This window comes from Rutilus rutilus, assembly GCF_951802725.1.
Source record: "Rutilus rutilus genome assembly, chromosome: 10".
In the NCBI taxonomy this organism is placed as follows: domain Eukaryota; kingdom Metazoa; phylum Chordata; class Actinopteri; order Cypriniformes; family Leuciscidae; genus Rutilus; species Rutilus rutilus.
In genome coordinates this window covers 13,584,295-13,601,998 of record NC_140215.1, presented here as the reverse complement: position 1 = coordinate 13,601,998, position 17,704 = coordinate 13,584,295, and the positions used below count along the sequence as shown (strand labels likewise).

Genomic DNA, 17,704 nt, shown 5'->3' with positions numbered 1-17,704 from the left:
TGGTCCCCGGGGGCCGCCCCCCCAAACCCAAAAAATGCAGTTTTTCCTAAATAACTACCTGAACCGTGGCACCGAGGATGAAGAAATTTGCAAAGTATGTTGGTCTTAAGGGCCCACATCAACCTAGCCCATAATCGATTGTCAACGTTTTTTCGTTTTTTTTTCCCGTCAATCTACTGAATTTTCCGTCAACGATACCAGGGACACCGAAACACCGGGGAACATGAAATTTGGTGGGCATGTAGCCCCACTAGACTTTTACGGAAAAATTTCGTTTGGTCCCCGGGGGCCACTCCCCCCCCCCCCCCCCCCCCCCCCCCCCCCCCCCCCCCCCCGCTGGGCCCCCCCAAACCCAAAAAATTCAGTTTTTCCTAAATAACTACTTGAACCGTGGAACCGAGGATGAAGAAATTTTTATGGTATGTTGGTCTTAAGGGCCCACATCAACCTAGCCCATAATCACTCATTTGTGATTTGTGCCCCTCCCATAAAAAATGAAAATGCAATATTATTCTGCTTTAATCGCCCCTATCTTCAGTAGAGATGTTCAGAACTGCACCATATTTCATGTGTATGATTAACTTGACATCCTCTGGGGGTATGCTAAGTTTCGTAGAATTTCATCCATGGGGGGGGTATAAAATAAATTCATTTATGTGCACATTTAGTGACTGTACACTCATCGGCCTGTAGATGGTGCTGTTGAGCGAAGGGTTGCTGGTTTAGGATGATACTGTCACACACACACACGTGCAGGAATACAAACAAACGCAAGCACGCACACACACTGACATCCACACGCACAGACACACACCCATACACACACATACAAATCCACATGCACAGACACACACACACAAACACACATGCGCACACACAAACACACACACATACACACACACACAGACAGACCTGCACATACTACTACTTTTTTTAGGTATATACATAAACACGCAATACAGCCCAATTGCTCCACGTCATTTATTTTTATGGAAAGCCAGTGCAGGCCTGAGCGGCGGTCATATTTTGTACCGCCATGCGGTACATCTAGTTTACAACACTTTCTGCATCCCCTAATCTAAAGTGTAAACTATTCATCACTTGTAATTGTGTTACACATCATTCGTTGATCTTATGCCTTATTGATTCTTGAAGTGGTAATCTACGAATGATGTGTAACACATTTACAAGTGATAAATAGTTTACACTTTAGATTAGGGGATGCAGAAAGTGTTGTAAATGATTTATTCATGCGTTTACACATCATTGTGTTGAACACTGTTACTTAAATTATCTGTACGTGTATACAAGGCATTTACAACACTTTCTGCACCCTCTAATTGCTACATATATAATAAAATATATTAAAAAAATGTAACATTTATGAAACGCATATTCATGTTTTGTAAATGATTAGTTAATCATTAACTAATCAATTGTAAATGACTTATAACTGAATTTACAAAACATACATAAAATAATAAACATATCACTTATTAATCATTTATGAAAGGCAAAGTCATGTTTCGTAAATAATTAGTAAATTATTTACTAATAACTTGTAAATGACTTGTAACGGAATTTACAAAACATACATAAAATGTTAGTATATCATTTATGAATGTTTTGGAAATGATAAGTTCATCATTAACTAACCACTTATAAATGACTTACAACTGAACGTTATTATAAAATGTTACCCATTCTTTCTTTCACTTTCTTTCATTCTTTCATTCATCATTCTTCACTTACAATGGCTGCTGTGTGCCCGTGTCCGTTTATAGAGAATATATATGTATATTATTATATTGCTTTATTTCTCCAATGCCCTTTAACCTTGCTGATTATACTTATACCAGTATTCACTGTTTAGGGGAGAGTGGGGTGATTTGTGCCAGGTGGTAAGTAGTTCCACCCCTTGTTTCTGGAAAACCATAGAAGAATTGGTCATGTGACCACATCATTTTGAAAAGCAATCACTTTTACTCATCCTCCAAAGAAGAGAGACACATGGCATGAGAGTTAAGCACATTTTAGTGCAAAAAACAGTTTTTTCCCTTTCAAAGTAAAATTTCTATGATAAAGGTTTTTTGATTGTAGTGTCTGAACAATTATAGACAAGTTTGAAAACATTTCACACATGTTTTAGTGCTTTAGTAGGCTACACAATGAGTGTCACAGTGTCTGGTTGTGTTTCCCCGGGTATCCACTAGATGTCCTCCTTCCCCCACGGTGTCATTCACAGGAACTACCTTTCCCACAATTCCAGTCTGTGTTATTGCACCCAGGTGTTTGTAATCTGTTTACCCAGCTGTCTCTCGTTGTCATCTCGTATGTTCATGTATTTAAAGCCCTGTTTGTTCCATGTTCTGTGTGTATCGTTGTTAATGTCACACTGCGTTGGTTTCCTGTGTTCCCTACCTGAGCCTGTTTATTGTTTTTGTACTGCCTGACTGGATATTGAACCCTGCCTGTTTTTGATCACGACTTTGGATTACCCTTTAATAAACCTCACTTTACTGCACTTTGGATCCATCTCGCTCTCTTCCTTGAGCGGAACCGTGACAGAGAGTCTATACAGTTAGCATGATGTTAGCTCTTAACTGCTGGATCATGCTAGTTTTTCAAACTTGTGGGTCTGGGGTGATTTGTGCCAAAGGGCCTGGGTTAAGTTGTGCCAGATCCAGACCACCTAGACCTACATACTCACGCAGGGGATAATCTTGAGAAGTGAGGAGATGGGCATGCCTCATCATTGTTTGACTTAGGCCTGCCTTCTATTTGTTTAATTTAGCTAACACTGATTTCAGTTTTGAGTTTGCACTATGTTATTAAAGGGAAGTTTTATTCCGTATTTAAGTGGCCTATATGTCACAATAGGATGTTTAGAAATTAGCCTAGTCACTTTATTCTTATATGTTACATAACTGACAGACAGCGCTATGTCAACAGGCATCTATTGCCAAAGCCTTTTTGCCTGAAATGATTCACAAATATCATATATTGTTGCTATGGTGCTCTAAATGGTTGCTAGGGCGTAGCTTGATAGCTTCACAATGATCCTGAAAGACTGATTGGTCGTCTGAGTAAAATGAGCCCGCCCCCTTGTCTCTATGACACTGTAATCCAGAGTTATGTTCAATAAAACATCCCTATGCAATTGACCATAGTAGGAAAAACGCATGCTATGGTATTCCAGGGTGACAATATCTACGTAAATAAACCTTAAATGAGTAATTTTGTATTGAATTTATCTTGCTTTCATATAGCATTACGGTTCATAACATTAAAATGTTCTGTTTTACTTCAGAAATCACTGGCACAATTTACCCCAATGTATTCCCCCAAAGGCACAACTTCCCCCGCACCAGGGGCAAGTTGTGCCATGAGACCACTTTTTTCCCAAAAGCTATATTTCTGAAACAATTTATTTCAGATCCAAAGTTATTGTTCTCAGGGATGCACCACATCCTGAAATATATGTACATCCTTAAGTTGAAAGCATTACTGCCATGGCCTCACTTTAAAGCCACTCTGAGTAAAAACTGACTATATTCCCCTATAGATCTTTGATTTGTACAATTAGGTTTATTTATATTTTGTATATTGTTTTATGTTTACAGTACCACATGACATTTGCACAATAAATTATCTACAAGTACCCCCTGGTGTGAGACGTAATGTTCTAACCGGACATCCTGTAGCCATTCAATACTCTGAACCAGAAAAGATAAAAGAGTGAACAGCAACTTTACACCTTTTAATTTTGTGCACTATCTGTATGTCCTGCAGTGTGTAGACAGTACATTGTTCCACTACATGATACTGTCACGTTCAGGCTTGGACGCAATGACCAAAACTGATGTAAAACTCGAACACGTGGGCTTATTTGCATTTATGGCAGAAACACAATACTTGAGATCGTTAATAGCAGATGAGATAGACTTATATTGTTAACTTTGAGTCTTTGTCTTACAGACAAGATCCATTAATGCTGCGCAAGTGGCGACTCGCATCTACTGGTGTTGGCATGCTTTTTTTTTTTTTTTTTAAAGACTTTTAAAGGTGCAGTGTGTAATTTTTAGCGGCATCTAGTGGTGAGATTTGCGAATTGCAAACAGCCAGTCACTCACTGCCTATCCCTCCCTTTGCAAACTCGAAGGAGAAGCTACGGTGGGCAACGTAGGATTGGAAGATGTCGTCGTCTGAGTCAGCAGAGAGTAGCAAGTCAAGCAATGAGGTTTCTTTATATTATATTATATTTTATATTAAATTATATTTACTTAATTATTCAGTAAAACCACATGTTATTGCGATTGTTATTTTTACTTGTTCATCATTGTGTTAGTCTTTTATTCACTGACTTTACCATAGCTTGTTTCCATGCTAGTTAGTATAAGATAAGAGCTATGGATAAGAGCATCAAAGCAGCTAGGTATGGGGAAATAGCTAACGTTACGATGTCCAAGGCGTCGTTCAGACAGCATGTTTTTCTCCACGTTTGCAGAGTCAGGGACAACCTGATTATTCTGCTGCGTCTTTTTCTGCTGCTTCTCATTCAAGTTAGTGACGAAACGCGCTCAGTAGCGCTGTGACGTCACAAAACATGAAACATGACGTCACAATATGTCAACCTTCATAGAAGGGGGGTGCCTGCGGTTATGTAGATATAAATGACTATTCTAAGGTAATAAAAACATAACGGTTCATTAAGTAATGTCTTTATACACCACTGAAAACATAGTTATGAAACTTATATTGCATTTCTGTCAATAGATCCTCAGAAATATTACACATTGCACCTTTAAAGACTTTCTTAATACTGTTTAATGCGGAGATTTGCCTTATATCTACCTGGAAGAAATTCAAAGGGGAGTAAATGGAGAAAATGGGGGGTAATTGTTATATTGACTGTGATCCAACTGAGTTTGTGTTTGTTCAAATCACCTCAGGACTCGGCAAGAATTCAATATTCTCAGAATTTCTGTTACAATGGTATAAGCCCTACAGCGTGAAACAAACTGTGGAACGTCTGTACCCTGATCTGGGAACTTTTTCGCCTTTCAAGCAAAAATAAAATCGCTCTAGACAAAATTATTTAAAGGTGAACTAAGTAACCTTTTACCTTAACTGAACAGCTTCGGAGTCATTGAATGGTTATATTACTTATTTCGAGTTGAATGGTGGTCGTTTCGCACCCCCCTGGTGCCCGTGAGCGGAAAATTCGCACTTGCAACTTTGAGCCGGCGGGCCGCCTCAGGAAGTCTCGCGTGATATCAGGTCTCGCGATGTAAACAATTGCTTTACGGCCAAAAGAAATCTGCTAAAATGCTGTCATTTTTGCGCTCCCTCACGCTGTTCGAACCCGAATGAAGAAGACGTTTTAAAGAATGTCCCATCTGCTTTGATGTCGTTGATCTACTAGCCTCTGGTGTCTGAGAATAGCCAACGAGTTTTTACAACAGTGTTGTCAAATATCTATTCCGAAGCTGTGGGGGAGCTCTAGAGAGAAACCTGCGAGCAAAAAGCGAGAATACAGCGAAGAAATCCCGAAGTTACTGAATGCAGCTTTAACATTTAAAATTAGGAGGTGTTTGCCAGAGACTGAAAAATCTAAGTCTTTTAAAAATTCCTCTTCCTACAATTATTCTGGCAAATGTGCAGTCTTTTCGGAAAAAAAAAACGGATGAGCTTCAAGCTACAGTATGGTGAAATTCCAGCATTATTACAGGAACATTTGTGGGATTGTGCGCACGGAGACTTCGAACTTCGAGACTTCGAATCCTCTCCGAAGGGGATTCAAATGCTATAATGACTAGATGATTTCGGAGTGCTTGTTCGCATGGAGAGAACTGGTGCAAATCTGTGTCTGTCAAGTGGAGAGTGTGCATGAAATTGAGAGTTGTTGTCTGTGGCGCTAAGGCCTCAGTATTTGCCTCAGGAGTTTCCTCAGTATTATGTTACGATGGTTTACATTCATCCCTGAGAAAACGAGGAAAATGCAACAAGTTAGATTGAGCGTGTGGTCTAGGTGCAGTAGTAACATTCTTACACTAGCATTTCAGCATTCGGATAAGCCAAAAACAAAACAAAAATTCATCCGCTTTCAATACCATTCAGCCACATATTTTAGTTCAGAAACTCATCAATGAATTTAAGTTGGATTTTAGTCTTGTAGGATGGATTTTAGATTTCGTTTTGCAGAGAATGCAGAGAGTTAAAGTAAATTACTGTTTTTCTGAATGGTTGGTGTCATCTACTGGGTAACCTCAAGGATGTGTCCTCTCTCCTTTTATTATTTATCTTGTACACAAATGTACAAAACCCAAATGATTGTAGGTGTAGTTTTAGAAATGGGCATATTATACAATTTGCTGATGATTCTGTAATTGTTAGCCTATTGGGTGAGGAGGACTCAATGCATGGTCCTTTGTTTACAGTTTTTCTCGATTGCTTAAACACGTTTCTTGAAACTATGCCTCGTATTCTCAAAACAGTAAACACAAATCCATAACGTCTCACCCAGTTCCCCAGGCATCCTATTTTCAGGTCAAAATGAAGCTATACACTCAAAACCATTCACTCTTGCTGAAAAAAACAAACTTTGCCCTCAGACAGGACACACAAGCCCTTGAAATCACACACACTACAACATAGTCTAACACACTGGTGCAATAAATTCAAAACAACATTTCCAAAACTGGTAAGTTATGTTGCTTGTGGTTCCCCCCGTCACAAACCTTTTCACATGATGAACACAACCAGTGGATACATTGGCATATTTTTATTCATTCAGTGTAAGAGTGGTTTGAGAATCACCCACATTTCAGGATGGTGTTCCTTCCACCATTTTCTCCTTTCCTGAATCCAGTTGAGGAATTCTCTCCTCTTGGAGATGGAAAGTAATCGCAACCCTTACAACCAAGTAAGTCTTCAAGTGATGGAAGAGGCCTGTGGAGATATTGGGGCACAAGCATGTCAAGGATGGATACAGCATTCAAGGCACTTTTTCCCACGATGCATGACTCGTGAAAATATTTGCTGTGATGTTGATGAAATTCTCTGGCCACGTGTAATTGAGAGGCATGATCAATAAATTAATTGATTCAATGAATGCAGTACATTTTTTTTTTATTTACCTATGTACTTATTTGCATAATATTTTTTTTGTGGGGTGACTACTCATTGTTATACACCTGGGGCCCGTTCTTCGTACGTCGCTAACTCACTTAGCTGGATTTGATTGTTGGCGATTTGGCATGATCTTGGATTGTTTGGTTCTTCGAAGCTCATCCTGGACTTGCTGTCATAGCAACAGGTTCGCAACGTACGAAGAACGGGCCCCTGAACTCTTCATTAAAGAACTTAATGAAAAACAAGTATTTTCATTTATTTCTTTGTGTATCTTCAGCTGAATTTGTTGTCAAATCAACAGAGAACACACTTTTAGTTTTGATGTTAATATTGAAATTTAATAAATGCATTACTAGAATAAAATGCTGTGTTTTCATTGTGCAATGAATACTTAGTTTTTCTCGATTGCTTAAACACTATAACCAGGCTTTTGAACTAAAATTTCAAAACCATAATGCCATTTATCAAAAAGCACACCCATTTCCCTAAACTATAAACACTATTCCCTGTTTTGACACATAAGTCAGATTTGTTGAACTGTCACTGCAAAACTTTACACACAAATCCCTTCATTTCTCATTGCCTAGACCATGTTGTCATTTAGAAAGCACTAGCATTCAAAATTGTTCACTCAAGTCAGCCCAGCTTCAGCTCAGTTAGCACACAATTACCCAAGTGGAAACACTAAGAGTCAAAATTTAACACACATCAATCAGAACCTTCAATAGATATATAAAAGGGCCCAAATCACTTTATTGAGTTTTGGAACAATGGATCCAGAAAGACATAAAGGAAGAGGGATAAGAATGAGGAGGAGGAAGGGCAAGGACAAGAAGACAAGCAGTCTCAGATGAAATTCAAGTCACTCTAGTTGCCCATGTCTTTGTCAATGGTATGACTATGAGGGAAGCTGGGCTACAAGTAAGGCCAAATTTGAGTCACTTTACCGTCACCTCGAGAACCTTCAGGGAGGTGTGGTGGCAAACAAAATTCTATCACTGAATACAGTTTTTCTGAATTGCTAAAACACTAAACCCCATTCTCTGAACCAAATTCTCAATAGTCCAAACCAATTTGTCGAATAAATCACTCTTTCTGTAAAACATTAAACAAGTTCAGGTAGTTACTGTTAGGCTTCTGGGTGAATGAAGTAGGAGGCAAACTCAAGGATGAAGAAGCAAAGGTTTTAATTCTCAATATTAGCAAATACAAACAAAAAGGGAGCGTGCGCTCAGAGCATGACTGAAAGCATAACATAAACATTGACCGACAACTGAAAGGTGAAAGACAGGAACTTAAATACACAGAAGATAACGAGTGATGACAGGTGACGGTGATGATGAACAAAGACTAATTAACTAAACACAGGTGACAGAACTGAACTACTGATGATGAACTAAACAGACCGGGAAAAACAGGACTAAACCAAAATCAACAGAAGACAGAGGAAAACGATAACAGAAACACTGAAAACACTAAAACAGAAATCAAAACTACAACAGTTACAACACTGTTTGCAAATCTCATTCACCTTTTTTTTCAAAACTCTAAACACATTCTCACTCACTAAAACACATTTTGCACTGTGATGCACTTATGTTTCAAAATGCTAAACACAGGTAGGCGAAAGTTAAGCACAACTGCAACACAGTGGTCATCGTTTACACACAACGACTCAAAATTGTTCACACTTATTTCTAATGTGACCAAACCAACTGTGCATAATACAAGTCAGTTCAGAGTCCCAACATTTACTCAAAATGTTGCACTGAATGTTGATACCAACAATGGATGGAAACAATATAAGAGGGAGAGAAGGAAGAGGATGAGGAAGAGGAGGTGAACAAGCAGGAGGAGGATGAGGACGAGGAAGAGCAGGTGTGGAGAATGTTGTCAAGGCTGGATCTGGCTTTAGGGTTTTCCCCTTTGCCTGCAGAGATGACATTGTCTGAGATTTGGAGAAACTCCACCGGCCGGACCAACATGAAGACATGAAGCAGAATAAAATCTCTCTCACTGACCTTGATTTTGCAGTTGCACAACTCTTCTGAGTGTACTTTACTGTAACATGCTTTTCATTTAGAGTTTTTTACTGTAACCTTTTTGGCTTTTGCAGCTGGGTCACAGTATTTTCACAGTTTGCAAGTGGTGAATATACAAACATGCGATAAGGCCTACTATTCAATATTCAGTACAATACTATACTTGCAGTGAATACAGTATACAATTTATTCAACTTACTACTGTAAGTTGTCATTACTATTTTTTTTACGTAATTGCAAAATTTGTTTACTTTGTTACAATATACTTTTTTTTCTGTAATTGCATGCTTTGGATTCTGTGTTCTCCATTTTCTGATGTAGTGTCTAATGAATGATCTGTAGTGTTTATAATTTTGACTCGCTGTGTGTATGATCTGAGAGCATTGTTTGATTTTGAGCACAGATGAAATGGTTTTGAGGCAATTGTTTGATTTTGCCAGAAGAGTCAGAGGTTCTGTGAATGTGGTTTGAAAATTTGGTTTTGTGTTTAAGGTTTTGAGAAAGTGAGTAATGGTTTCAAGAAATGTGTTTTAGCAATTCAGAAAAACTGTAAGAGACAAACATTTCCAATAGTCTTTGATGAGGTGTATTTTCTTGCAAGAAAAGGTCAGCAGTCGTACAGTCACACAGAGTGGTTGCAGAGTGTGACAGTGAAGGGAGGGCATCCTTCATCCTGTATAGTCTTGACTCCCAGAATGTTATCTTTCTAGGCCAATGATGGTATTTCAACCATATGTGGAACATTCTTAGACGTGTTCATCATATTGTCTCCTTGAGTGGAGGCACTCCTGTCACGTAACAACACTCTTTACCATTCCAATACAATTCCATATTAGAATATGGTTTGTGTGTGCTCTTTTACTGTCATATGATGGTCACACACATCTTACTGTACGTAAATATAAGAAGAAAAAAAGAGTAAAACAGAAAAAAAAAAAATTGTGTGTGTGTCTTGTACTGTGTAGTACATGAATGGATAAAAATGTGCCAATGTATCCATTGGTTGTGTCTTTTGTGTTCATCATGTGAAAAGGTTTGTGATGGGGGGAACCACAAGCAACATAACTTACCAGTTTTGGAAATGTTGTTTTGAATTTATTGCACCAGTGTCTTAGACAATGTTGTAGTGTGTGTGATTTTGAGGGCTTGTGTGTCCTCCTGTCTGAGGGCAAAGTTTGGTTTTTCAGCAAGAGTGAATGGTTTTGAGTGTAGAGCTTCATTTTGACCTGAAAATAGGATGTTTGGGGACGTTATGGATTTGTGTTTATAGTTTTGAGAATACGAGGCATAGTTTCAAGAAATGAGTTTAAGCAATCGAGAAAAACTGTAAAGGATTAGTTCACCCCAAAATGAAACTTTCCTAATAATTTACTCACCCCAATGCCGTCCAAGATATCCATGTCTTTCTTTCCTCAGTGGGACAGAAATTATGTTTTTTTGAGGAAAACATTTCTGGATTTTTCTTCTAACAATGGACTTCATTGGTTACCATTGTTTTTAAGTCCAAATCAATGCAGTTTCAAAAGTCTTTGAAGTGTTTAAACGGGCTTTATGCGATCACAGCTGAAGAAGAGGTTGTTATCTAGCGAAACGATAGGTCATTTAAAAAAAAAAAAAAAAATGTATAGACTTTTTACCTTCAATAGTTCGGATTGAGCTGATCAACAAACGGACAGGGAACTACGTCATCACGTTGAAAGGTCACGCCGGCGCCGGCAGAAGTACCGCCCCACTGTTTACAATGCGACCGTACGTAGGAGAATAGTTCAAATAGTATTGTTTGCTATTATATATACACTCACCTAAAGGATTATTAGGAACACCTGTTCAATTTTCATTAATGCAATTATCTAATCAACCAATCACATGGCAGTTGCTGCAATGCATTTAGGGGTGTGGTCCTGGTCAAGACAATCTCCTGAACTCCAAACAGAATGGGAAAGAAAGGTGATTTAAGCAATTTTGAGCGTGGCATGGTTGTTGGTGCCAGACGGGCCGGTCTGAGTATTTCACAATCTGCTCAATTACTGGGATTTTCACGCACAACCATTTCTAGGGTTTACAAAGAATGGTGTGAAAAGGGAAAAACATCCAGTATGCGGCAGTCCTGTGGGCGAAAATGCCTTGTTGATGCTAGAGGTCAGAGGAGAATGGGCCGACTGATTCAAGCTGATAGAAGAGTAACTTTGACTGAAATAACCACTCGTTACAACCGAAGTATGCAGCAAAGCATTTGTGAAGCCACAACACGCACAACCTTGAGGCGGATGGGTTACAACAGCAGAAGACCCCACCGGGTACCACTCATCTCCACTACAAATAGGAAAAAGAAGCTACAATTTGCACAAGCTCACCAAAATTGGACAGTTGAAGACTGGAAAAATGTTGCCTGGTCTGATGAGTCTCGATTTCTGTTGAGACGTTCAGATGGTAGAGTCAGAATTTGGCGTAAACAGAATCAGAACATGGATCCATCATGCCTTGTTACCACTGTGCAGGCTGCTGGTGGTGGTGTAATGGTGTGGAGGATGTTTTCTTGGCACACTTTAGGCCCCTTAGTGCCAATTGGGCATCATTTAAATGCCACGGCCTACCTGAGCATTGTTTCTGACCATGTCCATCCCTTTATGACCACCATGTACCCATCCTCTGATGGCTACTTCCAGCAGGATAATGCACCATGTCACAAAGCTCGAATCATTTCAAATTAGTTTCTTGAACATGACAATGAGTTCACTGTACTAAAATGGCCCCCACAGTCACCAGATCTCAACCCAATAGAGCATCTTTGGGATGTGGTGGAACGGGAGCTTCGTGCCCTGGATGTGCGTCCCACAAATCTCCATCAACTGCAAGATGCTATCAATAACTATCAATATGGGCCAACATTTCTAAAGAATGCTTTCAGCACCTTGTTGAATCAATGCCACGTAGAATTAAGGCAGTTCTGAAGGCGAAAGGGGGTCAAACACAGTATAAGTATGGTGTTCCTAATAATCCTTTAGGTGAGATAATATAGTAATAGTATTCAGTGAATATGAATAGTATATGAATAACATTCTGATGAATATGAATAGTACTTCAAATAGTATTGTGGTGAGTAAATTATTAGGACATTTTCATTTTGGGGTCAACTAATCCTTTAACTGTTTCGCCAACATAAGAGTGTGTTTAGTTTGCTGTGTTAACTGTTTTGAGAGCTGTTACCTGAGTTTGGAGAAATGTACCAAATCGATTGAGATAAAGCATAATTAGAATGGAAACGCCACTTTTAAGTTTGACCATATTTTTGTTTTCGGTCAAATTGCCTTTTGAATGGGAGTGCTAGGGGCACCCCTATGATAGCATCAAAATCTATTTTTAAAACACTAAGAAGGCTCGACACAACATGAAACTTTGCTCGTAGTCTACACATGAACTCGAGCATTGAGAACATTGTGTACACAGAGTTTACTAAAAATAAAGGTTTTGAACAACTGTTGTTGTTTCCAGCCGCCGGCATTTTGACAGTCAAAAATAGTCGATCTATGAATGCGAATGAACTGACTCTGAATTTTAGTATTGTTTCTTATATGAGGATCCTTTTTCAAATACAAGGTCAATATTGATTTTCACTTCAACGACAAAACAACTAATTATCCGTGAATTTATATGGAACTAAGCTTTAGGAGCTTTCCATCTTTACTCTCCTCCCTGTTACGTTGCATTCGGAGATCGATTTTGACTGACAAAATGCCGGCGGACGGAAACACTAACTGATAAAGTGATTCGTACAAAACCTTTCTTTTTAGTAAACTTTGTGTACACAAACAATGTCGTGAATGCTCGAGTTCATGTGTAGAGCCCCTGGTGATACTTCAAGCACAGTTTCATGTTGTGTCGAGCCTCTTTAGTGTTTTAAAAATAGCGCTTTTGATGCTATGACTGTAGTGCCCCTAGCACTCCCATTCAAAAGGCATTTTGACCGAAAAACGAAAATACGGTCAATCTTAAAAGTGGCGTTTCCATTCTAATTATGCTTTTACACGAATGTTTGACTCGGGTAGATTAACAAAAATAGCCTAGGTTGCAATTTGGTGAGAGTTACCCTTTAATGTTCTTAAAACCAAGGAGATGACTATTGATTTTAGCTCTAGGAGGAAATCTATTCAGTATAAGCAAACAAGTATTAATGGAGTGGGTATTGAGAGTGTTGAACAGTACAAGTATTTGGGTACTGTCTTAGATAACAGATTGTCTTTTTTTCCAAATACTGAAGCTTTGTGTAAGAAGGGGCAGCAAAGACTATTGCTTGCGGAAACTAAGGTCATTTAACGTGGATAAAACACTGATGTGTATGTTCAACAGATCCTATATTGAGTTGCTGTTATCTTTTTCACTGTTATGCTGGTTTAATTCTCTAAATGCGAAAAACAAGAATTGTCTTGAGAGGATTGTAAACCAGGAAAGTGAAATAACGGGTAAGAAGCAAATGACTATGGCCCAGCTATATCACAAACAGGTTTTGGGTAAAGCCCAGAGCATATTGTTAGATGATTCCGAACCCACATATCACGAGTTTTAACTCTTCCCTTCAGGTATTTGGTATAGAACTCCTAATAGTAAAACAAATTGGTTTAGACATTCATTTATCCCCTTAGCTGTAAAGTTCTTATATTAAAGGAAAATTCTTTTTAGTAAGGAAAATGTTTTTTTATTTATTTTATTTTTTATTTTCTTCCCCTGTATTGTGTGTATGTGTTGTCTTGTGAGACATGCTTGTATGCTGCAACCAAATTGCCTTCGCGAAATTAATAAAGATTAACTGAACTGAATTGAAACTGAATCGTTGGAGCACACACACACACACACACACACACACACAAACACAAACACACAAAACTCACTTTTGTTCTCAGCTATTTTGACAATAATGGCTGTATGTGTTGAGTTATTTTCAGAGGACAGTAAATATATACTGCTACAAGCAGCACATTGACTACTCTAAAATATAGTTTTATTTCTATAGTATTGTCCCTTGAGAAGATAAACTAAAATATTTGCTGAAATGTGAGGGGTGTACTCACTTTTGTGAGATATTGTAAGTAATGGGATATTTTATAAGACAGAAAATAAAAAGAGCCCTGGATGAAGTCCAAATTTGCTTACAATTCATTGTCGGAAACAGACGTCTTTAGTGTTTGTCAATGATGAAGCAGCTGTGTGCAGCTTGCTTTAACCCCTATCCTGATGATGACTTCATTTAATGCCATTCTACTAACCATATCCTCAAACCTTGCTATGCAATATACTTATATTTTTATATACATTAATTTGATTGTCCACAATGCACATGATTTGCTTTATCAATGCTTTTATTAAACTGAGGAGTGTTACAGAGAAAATATTGAGAAGAGATTAAAGTTTAGAAGAGATTTGATTTCAGAATAACATTTTTGTAAATATAAGATCAGAAAAAGTAAATGTAGTACAATCAAAGTACATGTGGAGCAGGATGACTGCATATGATCTCACACGTCCGCAACACAAATATAGTTCTTTGAGCCTGAACAGGTTGCATCGTTCCAGCAACGGTTAGCTGTAGGGTGGAATAATGAAATAAGTTATTCTGATCATTATAGTGGTGTTAGAATCAAAATAAAATAGAATGTTCAACTTAAAGTACTTTGTGAAATCCAAATGAGTCATTTCATGTTACCGTATAATATCAAATTGTAAATTATATTAAATAAAAAAAAAACAGTGTATTCTCACAGGTCCAGTTGATCTCCAAACAGTTCTCTGAACCACCGGCATTGTTAGGTTCTGCAGAGCACCAGTTGGTAAAGTCATTCACAGTTCCATCACTCCACAACCACTGTCCCTCCTAATGAGTGAAGAGAATGAATACAAAAAGTGCACTACTGTAGTCAGACTTAAGAAGCTAATTAACTTTGGCTTTGAAGTCAAACCATCTTCATTAGAAACATTGCATTTACTGTTTCAAGCAGGAATTTAGTTTAGACAAACAAATGGGTCTCTTTAGGGCACACTTTAACTTACTTGTACACCATCATGACCACCAACCCACAATAATGTGGAAGAAGAAGGCAACAGACTCAGCAGGAAATCATTTTCCGGTTTACTATGCACAGATGCAAGATTTGCACCAAGAGTTTGACAGTTTTTCTGAAGAGAAAGATTTTTTTTGTCAATATAAAATATAATCTTTTTAGCAGAAAGCATAAGTGAACTTTTAAACTACATTTTAGTAATTTAGTAAACAAGTCTGCTCTGATTGATTATTTGATCAGTATCAGTTTTCTGTATTATTTATTTGCAGAAAAGAAAGTTTTACTTAAAAAAAAATCTTTATATGAAGTGTCTTTAACTAATACTAACATTTAAAATAATCATTTGTTTCAGTGCACTTATTGTGTACATACATGTTTTTGCATTGTACTTATATTTAAAAAAATTGCATCCAATTAATACAGCTGTAATTAATTTCTGTAATTAGATCTATGATTACACTGTTGATCCGTCCCTTACACCTTAACCCAACCTTAAACCTAACCATACCATCAAACCTGTCCCTAACCTAACCTGTCCTTAACCCATATCCCACCTCAATAGCAGCAAAAGTGTTTTACATCAACACATTAAGTGCATTGTACCAAACTATTTATTTATTTATTTAGATGTAAAGACACCTAATAAAAAGTGTTGTCCACATCACCTTGTTGTAACTAATACATTACCTCTGCTGTGATCCAGGTAACCGACTGAGAGAAGTACTTGTAGCACCGGAGTCCAAAATTTGTCCATCCATAGGGGCATTTTTCAACTAAATTAACTGTGCATCCAGTACATAAATGTTATAGGGCTTTTGTAATACTCACAGAAAAGAATGTTTTTAATTTGTATTATTTTATGTAGCTTATTTTATGTTTGTGTGATCATGTGCTGAAATTAATTGTACTTTGACACTGTAAATCCCTCATTAATCATGCAAATAATAGTAAATGGAATGTTGTACATTTCCAAAATGCTCTATTACCTATAAGGGTTTTACAATTAAATGTTTAAGGTTGTAAAGGTTACCTTCTGCATTTCCCATGGAGAAGATAATGAAAAGAAGAATTAGACTTCTCAGCATTGCCATCATGAACCTGAAATGAACCTAAAATGAATAAGCAGGAAAGGTTAAATGTCTGTACTCATATGCTGAACACTGTGGATTCTCAATGCATTTTAAAGACAAAGCAAAAAGATACTTTAAAAATGTTATTCAGTAGGTTTCTGTTCCAAAAACTCACCTTGATTTTAAGATAGTTGAATCTCAGAGGAAGTTTTTGTGAAGTTCCAAAAAGAGCCCTGCTTTTATACTTTACTGTCACTCAATGTGTACTTAAAGTCACGAGAATGAACAGGATGTGATTGTTTGGTATGTATACTTTTGTTCACATGAAATAAATTCCAAATATTGGAGAATGAGATACGATAAGCCTGTAGAAATGTAAATGTTAATAAACTAAATATTTATTTTTAAGTATTTTAAATATTTATAGTTGTTAAATAAGGGTTCATAAGGGATATTTCCCACATTAAATATTTAAAATGGTATAAATTACAAATTATAGTCACTTTCTTTTGTATAAGCTTTAAAAAACATCCCCAAAAAAAATGTTGTGTAATGAAGTGCACAACGAAGGAAATACTCAAAATAAATACTTAGTCCAAGAATCAAAACAATGATCAGGAGAATAACCACAAACACAACCACAATACACTTAAATACACTGGCAAACCAAGGAGCTAACGAGATAATTAAGACAGAACAGAATGAATTCATAGAATGAATTAGAAACACACATTAAGCCTAGTTCACACTACATGACTTTAAAACGTCGGGCTGAACTGTGCAGTTCATACTACATGACTTGCTCTCTGTGAAATCAGGAGTGTTCAAGTTGTTGAGCTGTTCACACCACACGACACAACGTGATTGATCCACAACAGGAGGTAACGCACTACACGAGTTGACAACAATTCTGTCACCCAACGATTCTATCAGAGAATGTCTAATATGGCGAGAAGTTTCACTCTCACTACACTTCCGGCTTCTGAACTGGTTGCAGTTCCACTCTGATTCCATATGAGGGCGCTCACAGGACGAGTGCAGAATGAATGGAGGTCAATGGCAGTATACCCCTCAAAATCCACTTTTCTCAGGATATAATTTTTTGTCTAGTAATTTGAATGTTGTATTCGAAAGGAGATGCAAAGAAATTACACATTGCTGGGTGTTAGATTTTTTAGAGTCACTTATTTGCTTTAAAAAAGTCTTTCAAAATGTCAATGACGTCAGAATGCTGACGTCATTAGCAGAATGCTAGCGTGTTATGGGCAACAACAACTCAACCTGTAAGAAATCAAAACGACATAAGTACTCGTTCATTCAACTTTCGACCTAAAACCCATGTTGAACTTGCAAAATCTACAATCACATCACACGAAAAATCACGCGATAAACGAACCGGAAATTA

General features: G+C 37.6%; 1 protein-coding gene across 2 annotated transcripts; it reads right to left on the bottom strand.

Annotated features, from left to right (window-relative positions):
• Positions 1 to 14,504: 14,504 nt before the first annotated feature.
• LOC311298776 (ladderlectin-like) lies at positions 14,505 to 16,564 on the bottom strand. 2 transcript variants are annotated; one of them, XM_084422008.1, is made up of 6 exons: positions 16,475 to 16,564; positions 16,260 to 16,338; positions 15,917 to 16,011; positions 15,219 to 15,344; positions 14,931 to 15,042; positions 14,505 to 14,754 (listed from the first exon to the last, which is right to left on the bottom strand). In XM_084422008.1, exons 2-6 carry the CDS (start codon positions 16,321 to 16,323, stop codon positions 14,687 to 14,689), a joined length of 465 nt encoding a protein of 154 aa, XP_084278134.1. In that variant the 5' UTR covers positions 16,324 to 16,338; positions 16,475 to 16,564; the 3' UTR covers positions 14,505 to 14,686. The 2 variants fall into 2 exon arrangements, with proteins under 2 accessions (XP_084278134.1, XP_084278135.1); XM_084422009.1 differs by having other exon boundaries at positions 16,260 to 16,327; positions 16,475 to 16,514.
• Between the last annotated feature and the right edge of the window lie 1,140 nt (positions 16,565 to 17,704).

Bases quoted from the DNA above. Each gene is read 5' to 3' on its own strand.
- LOC311298776 (XM_084422008.1), bottom strand. From the start codon at position 16,323: ATGATGGCAATGCTGAGAAGTCTAATTCTTCTTTTCATTATCTTCTCC. The intron at 15,345-15,916 runs GTAATGTATTAG...CTTTCTCTTCAG, and splicing joins TTACCTGGATCACAGCAGAG to AAAAACTGTCAAACTCTTGG. The intron at 15,043-15,218 runs GTAAGTTAAAGT...TTCACTCATTAG, and splicing joins GTGGTCATGATGGTGTACAA to GAGGGACAGTGGTTGTGGAG.